Here is a 22,621-nt window from a genome sequence, read left to right on the forward strand (position 1 = left end):
TGTAATCAACGCAAATGATCCGTATTGTGTGGCTCAAAGGCTGCCCACGTAGCGGACAACTGTTCCCCCAGGATTATGCCGGGGGTTTTTCGGCTGCGCACAAAAATTTTCCAGCTTTGCTGGATGTTTTCACACCCGTCTCACTTGTCGCTGCAGCGCGCCGGTAATCGACGCAATCGTATTCACTGGAAACCAAGCTGAAAACTTATAATCTTTTCTTAAAGTCGATACACTGGCCCTAACTTATTGCTTTGCACTGCGAATCACAACAAATTGAAAATGTCAAACTGCGTAAGTTCACAAGAAGTTCCGCGTGAACTTCTTTCGAACTTTCGACTTCAAAAAGTATTCCAAGCTCAGGGAAAGTTCACACGCGAACCTGATTGAGCTCTACTATATGATATCAGCACATTGAGTAAAATCTCACAGAGCCTAACAACACATACATGGAGTAGTGATTAGGCACCGGCTTTCAACGAGGAGAACCCGAGTTCAAATCTCAGTAAGTAAAAAACATCAAAAATCATTTCAAGGTATTAGTCAATTTAGATTCCACATGAACTAATGTTCCTTAATAATAAATTACTTTTGAGGACTAAACACATTTTTTTTTTCATTTTTTCGAAGCTTATTTTCAAGCTGAATAGCGTTCCATTCAGCGACACAAGTGTACTTTTTGTGAACTCAAGTTCGGTTAATTACTTAAAAAGTGAGCTGAATAGAATGCTTTTCATCTTCCTTCGGATAGCTGATTAAGCCCAATCATGCTATTTTATTCGAACTTTTGGTTGCTTGGGAATTGCGCTTGAAATGAGTGCCATACTGAAAATTCTCTCAGTTCAAGTCAGTCTTGTTAAAATTTTCTTGACACTGCGTACCGTTGTACAGGAATCACACTCGTATCATATGTCTGTCCGGGGTATTACGAGACGTCCTACCGGTGGGCCGCTCAATGTTATTGTTTATATTTGATGTTTTTGTTTTCGCAAAAAGTAGCATAACATGTGGTGAGCGCCAATCAGATTTTTGCTGGCAGAGATGTTTCGGTTTTTAATGCGGCATGTATCAATCCCCCGAGCTGTATGATGTAACTAGCAGATGCAAAAAACATTCCCACGATCTATGGATATTGATTATGGTGGACAGATTGACGCATTTTTGCAGATAAATGAACCCCGCATATTGGATGGGCCCGTATCACATGTTATGCTAACGAAAATGTAAATAAATGGGCCCACCGGTTGGGCTTCAAAACTAGTAAACATTCAAAAAACAGCTGATTTGAAACGTCTCATAAAATGCCTTAGTGCATTTTGTTGCGTGCGCCTTGCACACACCATCCTCACGTGGTTGTCATTTGACGCAAACAAAATTGCGAGACGCGAAGAATCAAAACAAGCAGTTTCATTTTCGTTTTCCGCAACAAAACAAAAAAATAATCGCTAAGTTTTCCTAGTTTTATGGCGTATTTGGTGAACATTTCAATTAAGTGAATGAAGCACAAACCATGGCGGCGTCGCTGAACCCGGAATGGAACGTGACTTGTCGGGTGTGCCTGCAGGAGGGCGAAATCCGCTCGCTGTTCGACGACACCTGCCCGGAATCGAATCTGAGCTACGGCGCCAAAGTGATGCAGTGCTCCAGTGTGGAGATCAGGCGGGACGATTGCCTCCCGGATCGGATCTGCTTGCAGTGCATCGAGGATCTGAGGGTGGCCTATCGGTTCCGGGTGAATTGCGAGAGTTCCGATGCGATTTTGCAGTCGTACCGGGAAATGGGCCAGGCGGAGACGGCAGCGGGGGAGTTGGATTTTGATATGCGTTCGACGACGTCGTCGTCGGAAATTCAAATTCCGATCAGCTCGGATGTTCTGTACAGTTACAAACCTCCCTCGGGGTTGAATGTGAAGCTGGTTTCCAGGGAGAAGTCGGTGCTGTTGGAGAATAACGGAGAGATTGTGATGTGCGATAAGAATGATGTGTTGGATGAGGAACCTGTTGGAAAGGGGAGTCCTCAGCCTGTGGCGACACCGGAACCGGAATGTGAGTCGTTCGTGGACGACGCAGATTCGTTGATAACGTATGACGATGCTTTGGCGCCTTCCCAAACGTCCCAAGCGGGTGACGTGAAGGAAGAGGATACTGACGACGACGGACCGGAAGAGCGACCAAAGCTGATCGAGGATGAGCTGACGGATCAGACGCCGGGGGAAGAGGATAGTCACACTGTCGATAATGGACATCAGGATGATGGCGGCGGAGGTGGTGACGAAATGAAGCCGCAGCAGCATCCGGACGATAGCAGTGCTGATATCTTCTTCGATGCGGAGGAACTGGTGTACGTGGGCAAGGAGGACGACCTGCTGAATCAGCTGGCCAGCATCAAGCGGGAGAGCGATGTCGACGATTGGGAAGTCATTGTAAGTTTTTGCTTCATTTTTCTTTTGATATTTTGTTCGTCCCTTATTTATAGGTACTCTAAAAAGATTTAATCTTTGAATAACATTTTAATTGGAATGCCATTGCAATTCAAAAACTTGTTCAATTGCCTGGAAATATCCCTGATTAAATTAGCAAAGAAGCCCCAGACATTCCAAGCTATATACTGGAAGCGTTTTTGTGATATTACTTTACAGGATGCTACTCAGCCAAATTTCGATCTGAATATGAATCAGCTAGGTAATATGATTAGGATAAGATTAGTAAACAATCATTTCATAAGTTGTTTAAAATTTGCTAACTATTCTAACCCATGTTTAACACTAATTGACACAGGTAGTTAATCAAAGCCAAGTATAACTGTTCAAAATCCAATCGAAACTAGATCAATTTGTGACAACATATCAGAAATTTTGAATGATACGAAGAATTTTCTTGATCAACTACATGCTATTCAGATAAATAATTACCCAACTATTGCATTGACATGATTGATAATGATAATAAACATTGGCAATAAAAAAAACAATCTAATACACGTAATAGGTTGGATATTTTAAAATGGCAGCATATTCTCTAATGTTTTGTGATTATTTGCTTCTTTTACATCAATGCTGTAGGAGTTGTGCAATAGTTATTTATGTTGTCGGGAATGAACCAGCCTCGGGCTGAAAATCCCCATAATAAAAAAGCCAATAATAATAAGTTATTTATGTAAAAAGTTGCAAGCAGTTGATTTTTCTAGCACGAGTCGTACATTTATCCAACGAGGTTGCTGGAATTTCTCCAGGAAATTCTCTAGGGATTTCTTCAGAGATTCTCCCAGAAAATTCTCCAGGAATACTTTCAGGATTTTTTCCGAGATTCCTCCAGACATTCCTCCAGAGATTCCTCCAGGAATTGCTTAAGCCTTAAGGTATTCCTGGAGATATTCGTGGGGGGGAATCCCTGAAGCAATTCCTGGAGGAATCTCTGGAGCGATGTCTGGAGAAATCTTTGAAAAAATCCATAAAGTATTCCTGGAGAATTTTCTGGGAGAATCTCTGAAGAAATCCCTAGAGAATTTCCTGGAGAAATTCCTGTAGGAATTGCTGATGTAATTTCTGAAAGATGTCCAGAAGCAATTGCTGGAGGAAATCCTGAAGAAATTCCTGGGGTATTTCCTGGAGGAATTCCTGGAAAAGTTCCTGGAGAATTTCCAGGATAAAATCCTGGAGAACTGCCTGAAGGAATAGCTAGAGGTATTCCCGTGGGAATTGCTTCAGGAATCTGTAGAGGAAATTTTGAAAGTGAGGATCCCTGAAATCCCTGAGAAATTCCTCAAGTCACCTGGAAGTCCTGGAAGAATTCCTAGAGTATTTCCTGGAAGAATCTTTGGAAGAATTTCTGGCGGATTTCCTTGGGAAAATTCCTGGAGAAATTTCTGGAGGAATCCCTGAAGGTATTCCTGATGGAATTTTAGGAGAAATTCCTGGAGGAATACATGGAGGAATCCCTAGAGGAATTGCTGACATAATTTCTTAAGGATGTCCAGGAGCAATTCCTGGAGAAATATTTGAAGGAATTCCTTGAAAAAAATCCTGGGGTAATTCTCGGAGGAATTCCTGGAAAAGTTTCTGGAGAAATTCCTAGATAAAATCCTGGAGGAATGCCAGGAGGAATTCGTAGAAGTTTCTGTGGGAATTGCTGGAGGAATCCATGATGAAATTCCTAGTGGAATCTCTAGAAGAATTTTTGAAAGAATTACTGGAAGATTTTCTAGAGAAATCTCCAGGGGAATTTCCTGACATATTTTCTGAAAAAAAAATCCATAGAGAATTTTCTGCAGGAATCTTCGAAGTATTTCCTGGAGAAATTCCTAGGGAAATCCCTGAAAAAAATCGTCAATAAATCCCTGAAGGAATCCCTGAATCAATTCATGCAGGAATCTCCGGAGAAATTCCTGAAAAAATGCCTGGAGGAATCTCCGAAAAATTCCTGAGGATATTCTTGGAGAATTTGCTGGAAGAGTTTCTGAAAAAATCCCCAGGAAATTTTCTGAAGAAAATTCTGGAGAAATTGCTGACATAATTTCTGAAGGATGTCCAGGAGCAATTCCTGGACCAATACCTAGAGAAATTCCTGAAGAAATTCTCGGGGTAATTCCTGGAGAATTTCCCGGAGGAGTTCCTGGAGAAATTCCTGAATGAAATCTTGGACGAATGCCTGGAGGTTTTCCTTTGGGAATTGCTGGAGGAATCCTTGAAGGAATTCCTGGAGGAATTCTGGGGGAATCTCTACAGGAACCCTGGCAAAATTTTCTAAAAAAAATCCCCTGAGAAATTCCTGGAAAACATTCTAGAGAAATTTCTGGAGGAATTGCTGGAGAAATCCTCGAAGAAAATTCCGAAGGAATCCCTGGGGAATCATTGGAGAAATTCATCCCTGGAAAAAAAATCTCTAAAGAAGTTCCTGGAGGATTTTTTAGCGGAATTCCTGGAGGAATCCTTGTGGCAATTCCTGGTGGAAGATCTGGAGGAATTATTGGAGGAATTCCTGGAAAAAATCCAAAATTCCTAGGGAAAACCTTGGAAGAATTTCTGAAGGAATCCCTGAAGGATTTCCTGGAGAAATTCCTAGATGAACTGCTAACATAATTTATTACGTAATTCCTTGATGAATTCCTAAATGAATGTCTGTATGAATTTCTGGAGAAATCCCAAAAAAATCCTGAAGCAATCCTAGGAGTCCCTGAAGCAATTCCTGGAGGAATATCTGGTGGAATTCCTGAAGCAATCGCTGAAAAAATCCTAAGGAAATCTCTGAAAGAATCCAAGGAGGAATCCCTGGAAGAATGCCTGGAAAATTTCTCGGAAGAATGCCTAGGAGAATTCCTTATGGAATTTTTGGATGATTCTCTGAAGTAATTCGTGGAGAAATCTTTAGAGGAATTCCTGTACGAGTCTCTGGAAAAAATCCTAGGAGAAATCCTTTAAAGGATTCCTGGATAAATTTCTGTAGGAATTCCAGGTGAAATTCTTGGAACAATCCCGAAAGAAATTTTTGGAGGAATGCTTAGAGGAGTTCAGGAAGGAATCTTTGAAAAAAAATAGTAGGAATTCTTGTAGGGATCCATGGAGGATATCCTAGAGGAATGCCTGTAGGAATTCTTGAAGGAATCTGTAGATGAACTCCTAGAGGTATCTCTGGCGGAATTTCTGGAGGAATCTCTAGATGAATTTCTGGAGGAATTTTTAGAGAAATCTGCAGGAATTCCCAGAGGAATCGCTGGAAAAAATCCTAGAGGTATTCCTGAAAAAAAAAAATCGTGGATAAATTTCTTAAGGAATTCGTACAAGAATACCAGGAATAATTCCTAAAGAAATCGCAGATGGAACTTTTGGAGAAATTTTGGAGGAATCCTTAGAAGAGTTCCTGAAGAAACTCCAGAAGGAACCCCGGAAGTAACTTCAAGTGGAATTCCTAAGGGAATCCCTTAACAGTTCCTGGAGGAAATCCTTGAAGAATACAAGGAGCAATTCCTGAAGAAATCTTAAGAAAAGTTCCTGGGAGAGTCTTTGGAGGAATTTTTAAAATAAGTTGGTCCAAAAAGAATCACAGAAGCAATTCCCGAGTTAAGCCATACAGAAATTATTGGAAGAAACCTTGGAGGATATCCTAGAGAAATGCCTGTAAGGATTAACGAAGGAGTCTATAAAAATACTGCTGGAGAAATCTCCAAAAGAATTCCTGGAGAAATCTCTAGAGGCATTTCTGAAGGAATTCCTGCATGAATTTTTAGGGGAATTCCTGCAGCAATTCCCAGATTCCCATAATTCTTGTTGGAATCTCTGAATTCGTGGAAGAATCCCTTGAGAAATTCCTGAAGGAATCCCAGATAGAATTCCTGAAGAAATTGCAGATGGAATCCTTAGAGAAATCCTGAAGGAATTATAAGAAGAGTTCGCGGAGGAACTCCTTGAGGAATCCATGTAGCAGTTCCTAAAGGAATCCCTGCAGGAGTTCCTGAATCTCGGAAGCAGTCCCATGAAGCTTTCTTTGGGAAATCGCAGGAAAGCTTTCTTAACAAATTCCTGGAAGAATTTCTGTAGGAAAAAAATATGAAGGAGTTCATGTCTGCAATAATTTTTGGACGAATTATTGTTGTAATCTTGGATGGACTCCCAAAACAATGTTTTGTATAATGTTTCAAGGAACTCCTGGATTAATTTTTAGCCAATCTCTGGTAAAATTTCCTGAAAGGGTTTCTGGAAGATGTTGCTGCTGAAATACTTCGAATTATTCCAGATTATGCTTCTGTTGACATTCCTTTGGGAATCCCTGGAGAAATTCCTGGAGGGATCGTCGAAAAAGGGCACTGGAACAATCACTGGAGGAACCTCTAAAGATATCCCATGGGAAATTCCCGGAGGAATGACTGATGAAACCCATAGAGGAATTCTTGAAAAATTCTCTGGAACAATCCATGATGGAATCACCGAAGAAAGCTATGGAAAAAAATCTGGAGGATTTCGTCGATACATTGCAGAAGTATCTGTAAAAATTTCTGAAGGAATCGTGGGAGGAATTCTTGAAAGTATTGTGTTGTTCTTTGCTGTGCATCGCTCCTGTAAGGAGTGAGTACCCGTATAAAAAATACAGTAGAAAAACCGGACGTTGTATTGTAACAGTACTATTTAGAACCATATTTTTACAATAGACACCACTGTAAAAATAAAAATATAAAAACAATAAGATGTAATGTGGACACCATACAGTGAATTGTAAATAAGATTTTTACAATATATTATGCAGGTTGTTAAGTATCGTAACAATATAAAAAAATCTCCATATATATTTTTTTGCAAAACCATACATTTTATTGTAAATTAATTGTTCTAAATACTGATACGCGGGTTTAAATATACCATACATTGTATGGTACATGTATGGTTTTTAACAATAAAATGTACCGTAAATATGTTGTTTTTAATTGTAATCTCACTACTGGTTATAGATTTAATCAAATGGTCTTGGAATGGTTCTCTTTTGCTATGTTGTATTGTTTTACATTACATAAACCAAATAATGTTATATTATCTTGTCATTTCCCTCCTGTTAGTGGCATCTTAGGTTTACTAGATTTATTAGAATTCGCTTTGGGAATCCTCCAGAACGTTTTGGATAACCCTTCATATATAGGATCGCCCACGTGTAAGTCTGAGTAGTGTCTGATTGCATTAACAGTTGAAAAGCTTAGGCTCCCATGCCCCACCAGCCAGATAACTGGGTTTTGCAAACTAAGCATTATTTGTGGCAACACTTTGAGCGGCATGATGGAACTATGCCGAGCGCGCTAAGTGTTATTACACCACTAATGTAGTTGCATGAAGTGGGTGACGAGGTACATAAGTGTCATTACAGCGTGCCAAGCAGCGTGCTTAACCGTTATTGCAATATTGAGGCTCCAGTTTGACTTGAAATACATAACAACTAATGAGAAAACTGTCAAATTCGTTTCAAATATAAGTTAGGTTAAAAAGCGAACCCGCAGACGAACCTATATTCCCGCATAGAAACTTACTGTACCCAATACTGTTAAATCCATTTTGTAACCAATCGTATTGTTGTTACCTATTCGTTATACATTCCACCTATGGTCTACTTGTTACGGTATAATAACATTGTGACAGTTAGTACAACTTTAACATTAGTCAATATTTTCCATTTATTGTTGAAAATAATCCCACTGTGAGTAGACTTTATCGAAAATCAGTCCAACCATATCTATTGATGTTCGTTCCCGACTTCGGTCTGCCGACCCATGACGAACAAGAAAATTGTCAGCCATGTTTATTTACAAAAAACTTGCTTCAAAAATTCCCTCCGCGATTTTAATGGACTATTAGTTTGAAAAATACTTCTGGCACAAGTACTGTTAGTGAACTACGTGGAGGTAGGTGTTTTATATTGTTTGTGGTAGACAAAAATATACAAATGTTGAATATTTAATTTGCAGCAACATGTGCATTGCGTTCGCCGGTACGGAATCGGATGAAAACCTCGGATGTTCCTTCACATTTTCCAGCCAACTGAATAAGGGTCCGACAGGGCTCTCGCTGCCTTTCTACATGTTCCACCGCAGTTTCTAGACAACTGGAATTGTTTCGTAAATAAGTGTCGAGTAGATTTGAAGTAATTTTATTAGAGTACTGTATTGCAGCCTGCATAGCCTCTACATAATACAAAGTTCTATCAGTTGCCAGATAATATGTTGTGCCCGGTTGTGCCATTATCGTGTATAACCATGTGTGATATTTTCAATAAATCTAAGATTCGAAAAAGGGTGTTTTAATATATATTTTTTTACAAAATGAAGAAAAAACAAAACCTATCTCAAACCACACCACGTACTGTTGTTTGATATTGTAATATTGTTATCGTACCATAGATTCAACTTTCCAGTAGTAAAATTTTCAACCATATTGGATATGCTTTCGTTACTGTGAGCAATTCAAATTTGTATGAGAAAAATCCAATTTTGAAACGGTAAACATTCTTAACGACCCGTTGTTCGTATGGTCGGGTCTTCAAAACATCACTCATTACTGTCAGAACATTATTCAGCAATGGTCAGGTGTACCATTTTGATTATGGTTGAAGATGGACCATAAACCATATCTGGTGCTGTTTTGGTGTGGTTTTGATTTATGCGGGAAGTCATTTCAGTGTTCAGTCCAGTCCATATGTTAAAGATGGCTCTACGTAAAAGATAAAGTTTGTCAATCGCATTTGATTCGATTGTGGTCGAAGGCAAGTTTACATGAGAGAAGAGGAGAAAACTCCCCTAAATGCAAATACAGAAAGAATAGTGTTAAACTCATCCACTGATTTACGGTAATTTGACCTGCACCTTTCCGGGTTGACGTGTGCATTCTTATTTCTCTCATCGCACTCTACTTACCTAGCCCGCCATATCTCTTGGATCTGCAGTTCTTAGGACATCTGGTTTACCACTGATTTAAACATTTTATTGACTTTAAATTGATGTATCAACTTATTCACTTTTTTCTCTTTCCTTTCCTTTGCATCAAAAAAGTCACAAACATCAACAAAACAAAGCACGGAAAAATAATGTTTCGGAAAAATGAATGGTTCAAACGTAAGAAAAACAGTATAATATATTGTTACATAAAAATCGAATGTAAATGTATTGTAGCTACAATGTGCAAAGCTTTTAGCGAATCATTTCATTACAATACACTTTATTGTAGCTGGTACACTGTATGATGCAGGAATGGTTTTCGCCAAACACCCTATGGTTAGTTTTTATCCGGGTTCTACATAATCTTTACTGAACAATCGAATTCGATATATTATCTCAAAATCGTGTTGATCGATGTTTAACACTACGCAGTGTTGCCAGTTGCAGAGATTATTTTGAAGAACCAAATTTTACAAAGATAAGTACTCAAGGTTGTGGTGCATGGCGCCCTTAGATCTCAAAACGATAAACTACGGCCATTGTAGAACTCAGAATATAGATAAACATTCAGAGTATGTATGTAGTGTTTAGTAAGTAAGTTCTTTTGTATGAAAACCTACAAATAAAGTGATCAAGCTGGGCTCGATCTCTTTTGCCTTTTACTGGAAACTCAACAACATCGTTTTATACTCTGGTCACACAGAAAGTCTTCTTTACGCATAATATCTCCATTTGCATTATTAATAATAGTTCATAATATACAAAAAAGGTAAATCTAGTTGACTTGCTAATATTATGTTACGTAACTTCAAACTACAACGAACATGGACACTATTCCAATTGTAGTGAATCATATATTCTGATTTTTATTTACAGTTCAGCAGTGCTGCAATTAAAAAAAAACTTCGTTTTATACTATGCAACATGAAACAGTGTTTGACGTCTACTTAAATTATGCTGAAGAGTCTTTTATATTGCATACATTCACTTGTATATATTCAGCAATATATCTATTATCTATTTGAACAGTGTTGCCATCTAACATAAGAAATAATGATATCAGGAGCAATCACTGCACTGGTTGGCCTTTGTTGTCCTTTCGAACTTGTATTAGCCTGGCCCAAACACAACAATGTCGAAGAATTCCACGGGCACCCTCTAGAATCGTGCCTTTGGATGAGAAGAGCAATCTGTGAAAATTTCAGCTCAATTGGTTTTAAACTGAGCTGGCGCAAATGAGTTGAAGATTTGTATGGGATCTTCAGTCCAAATATATGGGAAATTGGATGACCTCCAGTCTCTCATTCAGCACGCTGGTTGAAAGAGTTTGATTTGGCTCATAATTGAAAAAATAATAGTTGATACCCTAAGGAACAACTTTGTAGAAGACCATATAATGATAAAACTTAATTTTAGTTAGTAAAAATAAAATCGCGTTAAGTACTGTTCCTTTGAATTCCACTAAGAATTTGCATCCTTTGACAGATACGCATTTCGACCTCAACTGTAAGGGTGTCTTCAGTGTCTTGTACTTGACTCGAGTCAAAGGATGCAAATTCTTAGTGGAATTCAAAGGAGTACTTCACGCGATTTTCTTTTTACTTACAGATATTCCCCTAACAAGCCCAGGTTAATCGTCATTAATTTAGTTGCGGTTTCAGCTAACGAAAGCAGGATGAGGATTAGCGTGGGACACCAAAAGACATTTTACTCCTGTACACTTTTTGAGTTCCATTTTTTTCCAACATCAACTGTGCAAAATTTCAGCTCGATCGGAGAAACTATATTTTAGCGCCAGCCACTTTAAATTTTCATACGATTTACTATAGGGAATATCACTTTTTCAAAGAAAAATCGCCACATGTTGCCCATTAACCCCTAAAAATAAATCGATGAATGATTTCTGTTGGAAATTTTACGAGGAATCAACCCTCCGAAGACCGCAAAGCGATCTAAGGTATGGGGAAAAAGTTATTGACTGAAAACCGAATGGCATGCCAACGCTGTTTAACATGTAAGGAATAACAATAAACAATAAAATCTCGTCATTTCATCGATCGGGTAAGGCTTAATAACTTTTTCCACGAACGTCGCATCGGTTTGCGGTCTTCGGAGGTCTGATTCCTCGTGAAGTTTTCTACAGAAATCATTCTTCGACCTATTTTTAGGGATCTAGGAATGACTCCTAGCGATTTTTCTTTGCAGAAGTAAAATTTCCCCATAGTAAATTGTATGAAAAACTAAGAATGGCGGGCGCTAAAATATAGTTTTTCCGACCGATCTGAAATTTTGCACAGATGATATGGGACGAAAGTAGAACTCGAAAAGTATACAGGAGTTAGACTTTTTCCATTTTTTGTTTTTTCCCATATACACCGTGTACCAGGCTAAATTGAGGATATCTTCTCTCGTTTACTCTCGGTTGTTACATGCAGCACATGTTTGCTGTTAGAAACTTACGCTCTACATCATAGGCGGCAATGTTGTCCTTCATTTCAATTGCTCATGCACGTGGGCGGGTATCGAAACAATGAAGAATTACATAGCTGCCTATGATGTAACGCGCAAGCTTCGATCGACAAACACGTGCTGCATGTAACAACCGAGAGTAAACGAGAGAAGATATCCTCATCCTGCTTTCGTTAGCTGAAACCGCAACTAAATTAAATTAGGTTTTATCATGATATGGTCTTCTACAAAGTTGTTCCTTAGGGTATCAACTACCATTCCTTCAATTCTGAGATAAATCGACCTCGCTAAACCGGCGTACTGAGTGAGAGACTGTAGGTCATCCAATCTATCTAGGGGCCGTCCATATACCACGTGGACAGCTTGGAGGGGGGAGGGGGTTAGCGTAAAGTCCACGCTTGTCCACGGAGAGGGGGGTGGGGGTTCGTCAAATGTCCACGTGGACAACATTAACATATAAATTAGGAAACAAGAATCAACAAACGAAACAAATTATGTCGCATTATTGATGAGATTCTCTTCAACAGTTCTTTCATACATTTTATTTTATTATACATTGTCTTTTAGTTGTAAGTTACTTCTTCAAGGGAAAAAAATTATGGTGCTGATTCACAGACTAATTTGTTTTAAATTATCAGAATTTCTAATTACTTAGTTTTCTTTATAAAGGAATATACTGGAGATTTAAAATGGAGTGTAGACCATGCAAATATTGGTGTTTCAGTCAGAAAATTTTCTTTGAAGCTATCTAAGTTTCATATCAATTTTTTAAGCTACTTCAAAGTTTCAAAATACATGTAGGGATTTGCAGGCTTATCTCAAAAACTTTTTTTTGTAGGTTCCTTCAAAATTTAAGATGTTTCTAATGGATATTGAAGTATACCCGACTAGAAAAATATATCAAGTTTATAACACATTGTGTTATGATGATATGAAATTTTTCTCTAACTTATTTTGTTATAAACCAGATGCAGGATGATGTTAAAATAACTAAAACTGTAACAAAAAGTACACCGATCTAATCAAAATAATAACCTATTATGTTATAATCAGAACAAAACTATAACACAATATGATATAAATTTTAGCTTCAAGAAAACTAGTTTCTATCTTATTTTGATACAATTGTGTGAAATGATGTTCCGAATGTCAAAGAATCAGAACTAAATTATTTCACAATGAGTTATTGAACAACATTCATAACATAATATGATACAATTGAGTTATAACATTTTAAAACACCAAAGATGTTAAACATGTTTATATCACAATGAGTTATACATATCATGGTTTGTTATATTTATGTTATATTTTTGTTAGAATCTTCTAGTCGGGTAAGCCTCACCAATACAATTTAGTTGCTGTAAATTTTGGTTTTTGTAAGAATCTAAGAAATATAATCTTATCTCAACAAAAATCTAAGATTTAAAATTACCTTATCTCAACAAAACAATCAGACAATCATAGATTAAATAAATATTCTAAAAAACACCGTCTTCAACCAGAGGCTGTACAGACTAAACATTGAACCATCACTAACATTGAGCGATAGACATTACACGAAAAACACCCAATGAATAATTTCCGTTTGACGGAAATTTTTCACCAACTGGAGCAAGAATCGAACCCACACTCTCACAAACATTAAGCTGAATTAAAAACAATGTTGAAAACTTGTAGGTACCTATTTTGTGCTATTTGTTGGTATTCTATGTAAAGCTATAGAATATTTGTATTTTAAAAAGTTTCCAATTATATTTAAGACATGATTTACGAAAAAAAAATTTAAAAAAAACTTTTCAAAATCACTTTTTCTATTTTTTTAGAAATGTGAAAAAAAAACTTTTTTTCTGATGTCCACGTGGACAATGGGGGAGGGGGGTAGGGGTCAATGAAAAATCCACGCTTGTCCACGGGGAGGGGGGAGGGGGTCAAAAACCATGAATTTTCTGTCCACGTGGTATATGGACGGCCCCCTATATATATAAAAATGCAGTGGCATACGTGGGACCGCGCATAACTTGCAAATGGATGGCCCGATTTTGGTCGTCTTAATTTTTTTCTGTTAGTTTTCACCCAAGGAAGGTTTATGAGGCCTAAAACATGAACAAAAATGAGAGTTTATGAAAATCGATCTTCCATACATTTTGTGACCGGGGACTTGGTCTTGGATAAAAACTTGAAACGTCAAAAAACGCAGTAGGCAAGACAAAGTTTGCCGGGTACAGCTAGTTTCCCATATATTTGGACAGAAAATCCCATACAAACCATCAACTCATTTGCGCCAGCTCAGTTTGAAACCGATTGAGCAGAATCTTTCACAGATTGTTCTTCTCATCCAAAGACACGATTCTGGAGGGTGCCCCGTGAATTTTTCCGACTTTTCTTTCTCGCCATACAAATGTGGGCCGGTCTAATGTGTATATTTGGAAAACTATTAAAGGTTTAGAACAATGCACACTGTTTCCAAAGGCCCAATTTCGTGATCGAAATTGTTTTGGGCATGAAAAAATGATTTTTGTAATTACGTTCTGAAAAACTTCACTTTTCAGTTGGCTGAAGTGTCATGAAAAGGCCTACTTTTCTCTTCTGATGCAAGTGTGCCGAAAAGTACTACTTTAAAGGTGCCGAAAAGTAGCACTTTTCGGCACTTTTTCCAGCACACACTTTGCACTGAATTTCGTGTTATCCGTAGATTCAGCTGGTGATTCTACATCCACTCTTCAGCAGGAATATGCATCTAGACGACTTTTATTCTGATTCCGATGGCAGTACGGGTGGGAAAGAAGCTGGGGGAGGTACTTTAGCGACTTCTGTCTTTGCCAACAAACAACTGTTTGACAACGGGAGCTCGATCAAATGCTACACCATAGCCTACCTGATCGAATAAAAAAACTACACTGATGAGCATGGATGCTCGCACGTGGTTCCTCCTGATACATGATTGTGTTGCGAGAATATATTATACTAGATAGGTATTTTTCGTAATTACAAAAAATGTTGTATGCAACTCGTTGCAAAACTCGATTTTTTCAGCACTCGTCGTAGGTATTTATCCAACTCGGCAAGCCTCGTTGGATAAATGTACGACTCGTGCCGAAAAAATCATCATTTTGCAACTTGTTGCATAAATAACTATTTAGAGATTTGGTGTCTTCGAAGAAGTTGTTTGGTATATCAGAGCCCTTCTTTTGGAAGTATCACTAATGTGATTAATCCACCTAAAAGTGAGATAGAAATTCGATTTTTTTTCATATGTGAAGATAGCGTGTTTATGTCTACAGTAAAGTTGTAGAAAATGTCATTATGAGAAAACTTGCCGAACAAACTTTTGCTCTATTTGCTTAATTTCTAGAGATATGGGCCATTATTTGTGAATGGCCCCCTTAAAATCAGTTTTTTTGTTGTAGCATTTTCCAGACATTTTTGTGGATTTTCAAATGTTCTATAAAGTTATTTAATATGACAAAATACGTGTTACTTCTGAAGACGGCAACATTGTATCTTTGATAGTTTTTGAGCTTTTTACGGCTTTGTGGCATTTACAGGGGCAAAATGAGGCAAGATTTTTCAATTGAATATTAAAGAAGTTTATAATAGGTGTAAATTTTAATTCAACTCAGGCTGGACACTTGCTTCCTTGACAGTAAAATTGAGCTGTGAAATATTTTAGTTCGTGACTCAAAACTCAAAAAGTGTTGAAGATAGAACTTTGACGTCTTTAAAAAAATATGTACAAATAAATAAGTTTGTAGAACATTTGAAAATTCCTAAAAATGTCTTAAAAAAGTTATAATGAAAAAAACTGATATTTAGGGGTCGTTAACAGAAAATGACCCATATCTTTCAAAACGGAGCAGATAGGAATTTTGTTCATTGCAATGATTGAAATGGACGTTCTCAATGTTTGACATAAAAAAGTGAACGTAAATCAATCCGACGTAAAATAAACGGACGTAAAATAAGGTCGGAGTGTACTACACCTTCGTTGGATCACTAATCGGTAATAAATGGATAACTTTTTCCACAAGCATCCTATTGTTTTGCGGTCTTTGATGGAAAGTTTCATAAATGATTTTTCTACAAGAAGCGTTGATCGATTTGAATTAAGGACACAAGGGGCGACCTTTGGGATTTTTTTTTATCTGAAAGTGTAATTTTTCTCATAGTAAATCCTATGATAACTTTGAACCGCTTGCGCTAAATTAGAGTTTCACCGATCGCGCTGAAGTTTTGCACAGTTCATGTGGGACCTAAATGGAATAAAAAGTAGACTGGAGCGAGATTTTCACTTTACCTTTTTCAGGAGCGATCCACGGGTTTTCAAAGCATTTTAGGGTCGTTCCAAGGGTGTTCTAGGGGGTTGAGTGGGTCCCATAGGTTTCCAGGAGTGTTTCAGGGGCTTTCAAAGGCGTTTTTTTTTCTCAGTCGTTTTCGCTTCTAGTCAAATATTTTCAGCCATTTTTTGCATTTGGTTATGTTTAAAACGATTTCAGTCCACTATAGAGCTCTCTTCAAATGGGAAGCGATTCCTTAGGAACGTCCATAAATTACGTCACGCTTTGAGGAGAGAGGGGAGGGGGGTTCAGCAAAGTGTGACGACCCATACAACAATTTCAGAGGTCTCATACAAAAAGTGTGAGCTAGGGGGAGATGGAGTTTAAAATGGACAATTTTTGCATGACGTAATTTATGGACGCTCCCTCATTTGAATGAATAATTGTCACTCAAATGACTAACTGGGCACAAAACACGAAAAACCCGGAAAAAATTCCTCCAGAGTAAAAAATTATCGGATGTCGGGATAAATTTTATCAAATGTTGGACCACTGTTGGACCCACATCGGATAACTGTTGGGTCTATGTTGGGTTTCGTGGCGAAAATAAAAACAGGTCAATGATAGGTTTATGTCGGGTTATAGGTCATCAATTACGAACAAAGTTTGGACCGTTCAACAATTGGCGAGAATCGTCCAACATTAAATAGGATGGGCTAGCTTATGGAAGCGTTCAACATTTGGGTTACAGACTTCCCATACAAATGTTCTATTTTCTCTTAGAAAATGAAATTTAAGGGAATACAATTAAATGGGAAGTATAATGAATGAGTGGTTCTAGACGTTCACTGGATATTTTTTATCTAAATTGGACTTATGCACGGAAAAACAAACGAAAATGCCAGTACTAACCGTTCAACAATTGGCGAATTACCCTAATAATAATTCTTCACGATTATTCTTGATAAAAATTTAAGTTCCTAAAAGAAATCTGGGAGACATTCCTATGTATTGCAAGAATAAATAATATGTTTGCTAAAATTCTCGAACGCACGATTACGAAATTTAGGAGAAATATCTGAAGAACCCTTTATAATTCATTCAACGATATTCCTGAATAAATAGTCGAAAGAATTGCTGAATGAATTTCCAAGGAAATTACGAAAAAAAAATTTGAAGAAATTTCCAGAAAAATTTTCAAACGAATTACCGAAAGAATTTGAAAATGGGGTCGTCCACTAATGACGTTGCCTTTTTTCAGGAGAGGGGGGGGGGGTGTTTATGATTTTGTGACGAAGATAGGGGGTAGGGGTTCATGATATGCTACGTAGCTTTCTACTAAGCTTAATAAAATTTTTACTTGCTTTAAGTATCATTATCCAGTAAATAAAAAAAAATGCAGAATCTGTTTTTCCCATCACATTTAAGTAAATAACAAATAATGGACATAAATGCCGGCTTCCTTTCATAAGATGTGTAGCTATCGGACGCAACAACTGTATCTGAGAATCTGAGAAAATGGTTTTGAAGTACTGCGTAAAGAATAATGAAGAATGAAAGAATAATGTGTATGAAAATCAATTTCCCAGAAAAAGCTTCTGAAAACATCCCAAAAGGATTTGGAGGAATCTCAAAAGGAATCCCTCAGGAACTTACTGAGAATTTTAAAAGAAACTCCTGGAGGAATCTTGAAAGGAAATCATAGAGAAATTTCAAAAAAAATCCCGTGAGGAGTTCATTTTAAAGAAATCTTGAATAAACTCCTGAAAGAATCTCAGAAGGAGCTATTTGTAGAGTCTCAGAAGAAACTCGTGGTTAAATTTCAAAAGAAATTACGGAAGAAGTTTCTGAAGGAATCCCGGAAGATATCCAGATAGAACTCCTGTTGAAACCTTAGAAAGAAAATCTTGAAGGAATTCCAAAAGGAGTGAATGGAGGGATGCCGGAAAAAGTTCCCGGAGGAGGAAAAAAATCCTGGATAAATCCTAGAAGGAAGTCGTCGAGGAATCCCAGAAGAAACTCCCAGAAGAATCCAGGAAGAAATTCCTGAAGGAATCCGAAAAAGAACTCCTGGATGAATCCCAGAAGCAACTCCTAGAGGGGTTTTGAAAGAATGCCGGAGGGGTTTCCTACAGAGATCTCGGAATGAATATCTGAGTGAATTCCTGAAGGAAACCAAAAAGGAACTCCTGGAGGAATCCCGAAAGGGACTTCTTCAGGAAACCCAGAAAGAAGTTCTGATGGAATCTCAAAAGAAATTCCGTTTGAAATACCTGAATAGATGTCCGAAGAATTCACTGGTGAAGCAGAGGAGAAGAAAATCTTGAAAGAACTCCCGAAGGAAACCATGGATAAACTTTTAGAAAAACCTTAGGAAAAAAAAAACTCCTGGAGAAATCCCAGAAGGAACTTTTAGTGGAATCGAAGAAGGAACCCCTGAAAGAATATGAAAAGGAGGAAATCTCAAATGGAATCCCAATGGAAATTCTTGGAGAAATCCCAGAAGGAAGTGCTGGAGGAATAAAAAAGGGAAGAATTCTCAAAAATGGGAATCCCAAAAGAAACCCCTTGAGGAATTCCAGAATAAACAGCTGAAAGAATTTTAGTAGAACTCCTTCAGGGTCCTACAAATGTCGTGATGAATTTTATTCAAATGAAGCCAAATTGATATTCTTAACAAATTTATTAGTGAGCAAACTAATATCTTCGAAAGAGCTCCTAGGTTAATATGGTATTGAATTGTATTGGGAGCATCTACTTACTGTTGTTCGGCATTAATCAGACCGATGGGTGGTTTATTAAGTCATTAGCTTTGGTGATATTCTCCTCTGGTTGCACCTATGGCGATCTGAACCTGGCTGTCGGAAATGTTTTTTTTTTCTTTCTGTATTAACGAGATTTTTAGCCCTTTTTCATATCGGGGCCCACGCTTTACTTCCCTTCCGAAGGAAGAACTCACATTTTGCGAGTTTGTCGGGAGTGGGATTCGATCCCAGGCCTTCGGCGTGATAGTCACGTGCTTTAACCATATCCGCTTCACAGTCGGCAATCTTTTCTAGCTGTTGTTGTTTCCTCATAATATTCGTCAAACATACAAGATATATAAAATTGAAATCAGAACTAAGTTCCGAGTTTTTTCGTTACTTGCTTTTTGATATGAAAATTTTGTTGTGTGGTCTTGAAATTATTTTCCTATAAATTAAATCTAGTTTTTTCTCATTTTTTTCAGTATGACGAAGAGGATAGCGAGCAATACTTTCAAAAAATTCCTCAATCGAAGGCAGACAATTTTGACTCAAAAGAATTCACCCAACTCCCAACGGAAAACACAAAACCCGTAGTCACGTTTATGCCTCCACCTCAGATGGGCATGGGCCTGATGAAAACGATCCAAACCATCCGGAAGGCAAACGTTCCCAACGAGGAGAAACCCACAATCGAAACCGTGGTGACCAAACCGGGCCCGGATGGCTCCCTGGAGACGGTGATCCGCGTCAAGCGGAATCTCAAACCGGCCAAGCAGCAGCACGTGTGCAAATTCTGCAACAGTTCCTACAAGTACAAGCACGCCCTAGAGACGCACTTGCGGAGGCACCGGGGCGACAAACCGTACAAGTGCTCCGAGTGCGAGAAGGCCTTTGTGGTGCCGTTCGAGCTGCGGAGGCACATGAGGACGCATACCGGGGCCAAACCGTACAAGTGTAAGTTCTGCGAGCGGAAGTTTTCGGATTTTGGGAGTAAGATTAAACACGAGCGGACGCATACCGGTGAGAGGTGAGTAGTGGCTTTTGGGATTGTTAGAGGCAAAGATCTAATGAAATTTCATATTTTTAGACCTTACGTTTGTGATGTCTGTGAGAAGAGTTTTACATATTCACATGTGCTGAACAGTCACATGTTGATTCACACCGGGGTCAAGAAGTATGCGTAAGTATACTAAACAAATGACTTTATGCCAAATGGGGCAGATCCCTTATCTAATAATATCAAGAGGACAAATCCTTCATTAGACGTTTCTGATTCTGACATCACAATCATATTCCCATTTCAAACGGCATCTCTTTGGCGCCGTCCACATATTACGTAACGCTCTAAGGGGAGGGGGGGAGTATGGCCAAACGTTACGGTTCATACAAAATTTTTAGGATTTTCATACAAAAAAGCGTTACGGAGGGGGGAGGGGGGGTCAAAAATCGTCGATTTTAGGGTTACGTAATAAATGGATGCTGCCTTTCCAAATTCTTCCAGTTGTCCCGAGTGTGGTAAGCGCTTCGCCAAATCTCATCATCTCAAATCGCATCGGAACATCCACGTGCGAACCGGTGTGAGTAAGATCAATCTCTACAAAGCTCTCCTCCCCAACGAACTCCCCATGGTGATGTCCCACGACGACACTTCAAAAGACCCCGGTAGCCTTCGAATCGGCACCGTTGTGGACGACTATGACGACGACGCACTGGTGGACCTGGACCAATCGGGAGTGATCGTACCCAGCCATGTCGACCAGCTGATAGCGGAAGTCGACATAGTGGACAGCCGAAGCAACGACTTCCACCTGGAGGACCCCGTCGTGGCCAATCCATTCGGACAGCTTGTAAATATTAGCGACTACATGACGACGATTTCGACGAAATCCGATCCGCCGGATCCGACGACCACGGGTTCGATCGGGGTCATCATGGGCGATGACGATGACGATGATGACGACGATGTGGGTTGCAGGGTTATCACCGGGGACGTTATCGATCCAAGCCAGGTGACTACCGATGTCAACGACGACGACGACCCACTGCTGAATGTGGTGACTGTGCTGGCGTCCGGACAGGTACCGGGGCTGGTCGGTGGCGACTATGGCAACATCCAGATCATCAACGGGTGAGTGCGAGTGTGTTCAAATATAGATGGTATTTATTGGAATGAATGGTGATCGATGCAGTCAATGGTAGAACTGAAGAAAAGAAAGCCATAACAGTTCTGAATTTCTTGGTTTTACTTGGGTCAATTGAGACAAGTAGAAATTACAATGTTGAAAATGGTTTGACATCCATCAGAAACATGTGTGCACGATGAACAAATCTAGCAGAGTCTCGCTGAAGATTATAGCAGATTCTCTCTGGAGATTCTAGCAGAATTTCTCTGGTGAGATTTTGCTAGAATCTACATCGAGATTCTGCAAGAATCTCCAGCGAGATTCTGCAAGAAACTCCAGCGAGATTCTGCAAGAATCTCCAGCGAGATTCTGCTGAAATTTCCAGTGAGATTCTGGGAAAATCTCTGACGAGATTCCGATAGATTCTCCAAAGAGATTCTGCTAGAATTTCCAGAACGATTCTGCTAGAATCTCCAGCGAGATTCTGCTTAAATCTCCGGCGAGATTCCACTAGAATCTCCTGCGAGATTCTGCTAGAATCTCCTGCGAGATTCCACTAGAATCTCCTGCGAGATTCTGCTAGAATCTCCTGCGAGATTCTGCTAGAATCTCCTGCGAGATTCTGCTAGAATCTCCTGCGAGATTCTGCTAGAATCTCCTGCGAGATTCTGCTAGAATCTCCTGCGAGATTCTGCTAGAATCTCCTGCGAGATTCTGCTAGAATCTCCTGCGAGATTCTGCTAGAATCTCCTGCGAGATTCTGCTAGAATCTCCTGCGAGATTCTGCTAGAATCTCCTGCGAGATTCTGCTAGAATCTCCTGCGAGATTCTGCTAGAATCTCCTGCGAGATTCTGCTAGAATCTCCTGCGAGATTCTGCTAGAATCTCCTGCGAGATTCTGCTAGAATCTCCAGCGAGATTCTGCTAGAATCTCCAGCGAGATTCTGCTAGAATCTCCAGCGAGATTCTGCTAGAATCTCCAGCGAGATTCTGCTAGAATCTCCAGCGAGATTCTGCTAGAATCTCCAGCGAGATTCTGCTAGAATCTCCAGCGAGATTCTGCTAGAATCTCCAGCGAGATTCTGCTAGAATCTCCAGCGAGATTCTGCTAGAATCTCCAGCGAGATTCTGCTAGAATCTCCAGCGAGATTCTGCTAGAATCTCCAGCGAGATTCTGCTAGAATCTCCAGCGAGATTCTGCTAGAATCTCCAGCGAGATTCTGCTAGAATCTCCAGCGAGATTCTGCAAGAATCTCCAGCGAGATTCTGCAAGAATCTCCAGCGAGATTCTGCAAGAATCACCAGCGAGATTCTGCAAGAATCACCAGCGAGATTCTGCAAGAATCACCAGCGAGATTCTGCAAGAATCTCCAGCGAGATTCTGCAAGAATCTCCAGCGAGATTCTGCAAGAATCTCCAGCGAGATTCTGCAAGAATCTCCAGCGAGATTCTGCAAGAATCTCCAGTGAGATTCTGCTAGAATCTCCAGAGAGATTCTCCCAGAATCTCCAGAGAGATTCTCCCAGAATCTCCAGAGAGATTCTCCCAGAATCTCCAGAGAGATTCTCCCAGAATCTCCAGAGAGATTCTCCCAGAATCTCCA

At 39.2% G+C, this 22,621-nt stretch overlaps 1 protein-coding gene across 1 annotated transcript; it reads left to right on the top strand.

The window, feature by feature from the left end:
• The first annotated feature begins 1,372 nt into the window (after positions 1–1,372).
• LOC115263359 (myoneurin) lies at positions 1,373–21,069 on the top strand. The gene is made up of 4 exons (XM_062842943.1): positions 1,373–2,419; positions 19,378–19,922; positions 19,983–20,075; positions 20,397–21,069. Exons 1-4 carry the CDS (start codon positions 1,508–1,510, stop codon positions 21,025–21,027), a joined length of 2,181 nt encoding a protein of 726 aa, XP_062698927.1. The 5' UTR covers positions 1,373–1,507; the 3' UTR covers positions 21,028–21,069.
• Positions 21,070–22,621: the final 1,552 nt, after the last annotated feature.

The sequence above is a fragment of the Aedes albopictus genome, chromosome 3, assembly GCF_035046485.1.
Source record: "Aedes albopictus strain Foshan chromosome 3, AalbF5, whole genome shotgun sequence".
Lineage (NCBI taxonomy): Eukaryota > Metazoa > Arthropoda > Insecta > Diptera > Culicidae > Aedes > Aedes albopictus.

Coding starts and splice junctions, on each gene's coding strand:
- LOC115263359 (XM_062842943.1), top strand. CDS start 1,508: ATGGCGGCGTCGCTGAACCCGGAATGGAACGTGACTTGTCGGGTGTGC. Junction 19,923..19,982: donor CGGACGCATACCGGTGAGAG/GTGAGTAGTGGC, acceptor TCATATTTTTAG/ACCTTACGTTTGTGATGTCT. Junction 20,076..20,396: donor ACCGGGGTCAAGAAGTATGC/GTAAGTATACTA, acceptor AAATTCTTCCAG/TTGTCCCGAGTGTGGTAAGC.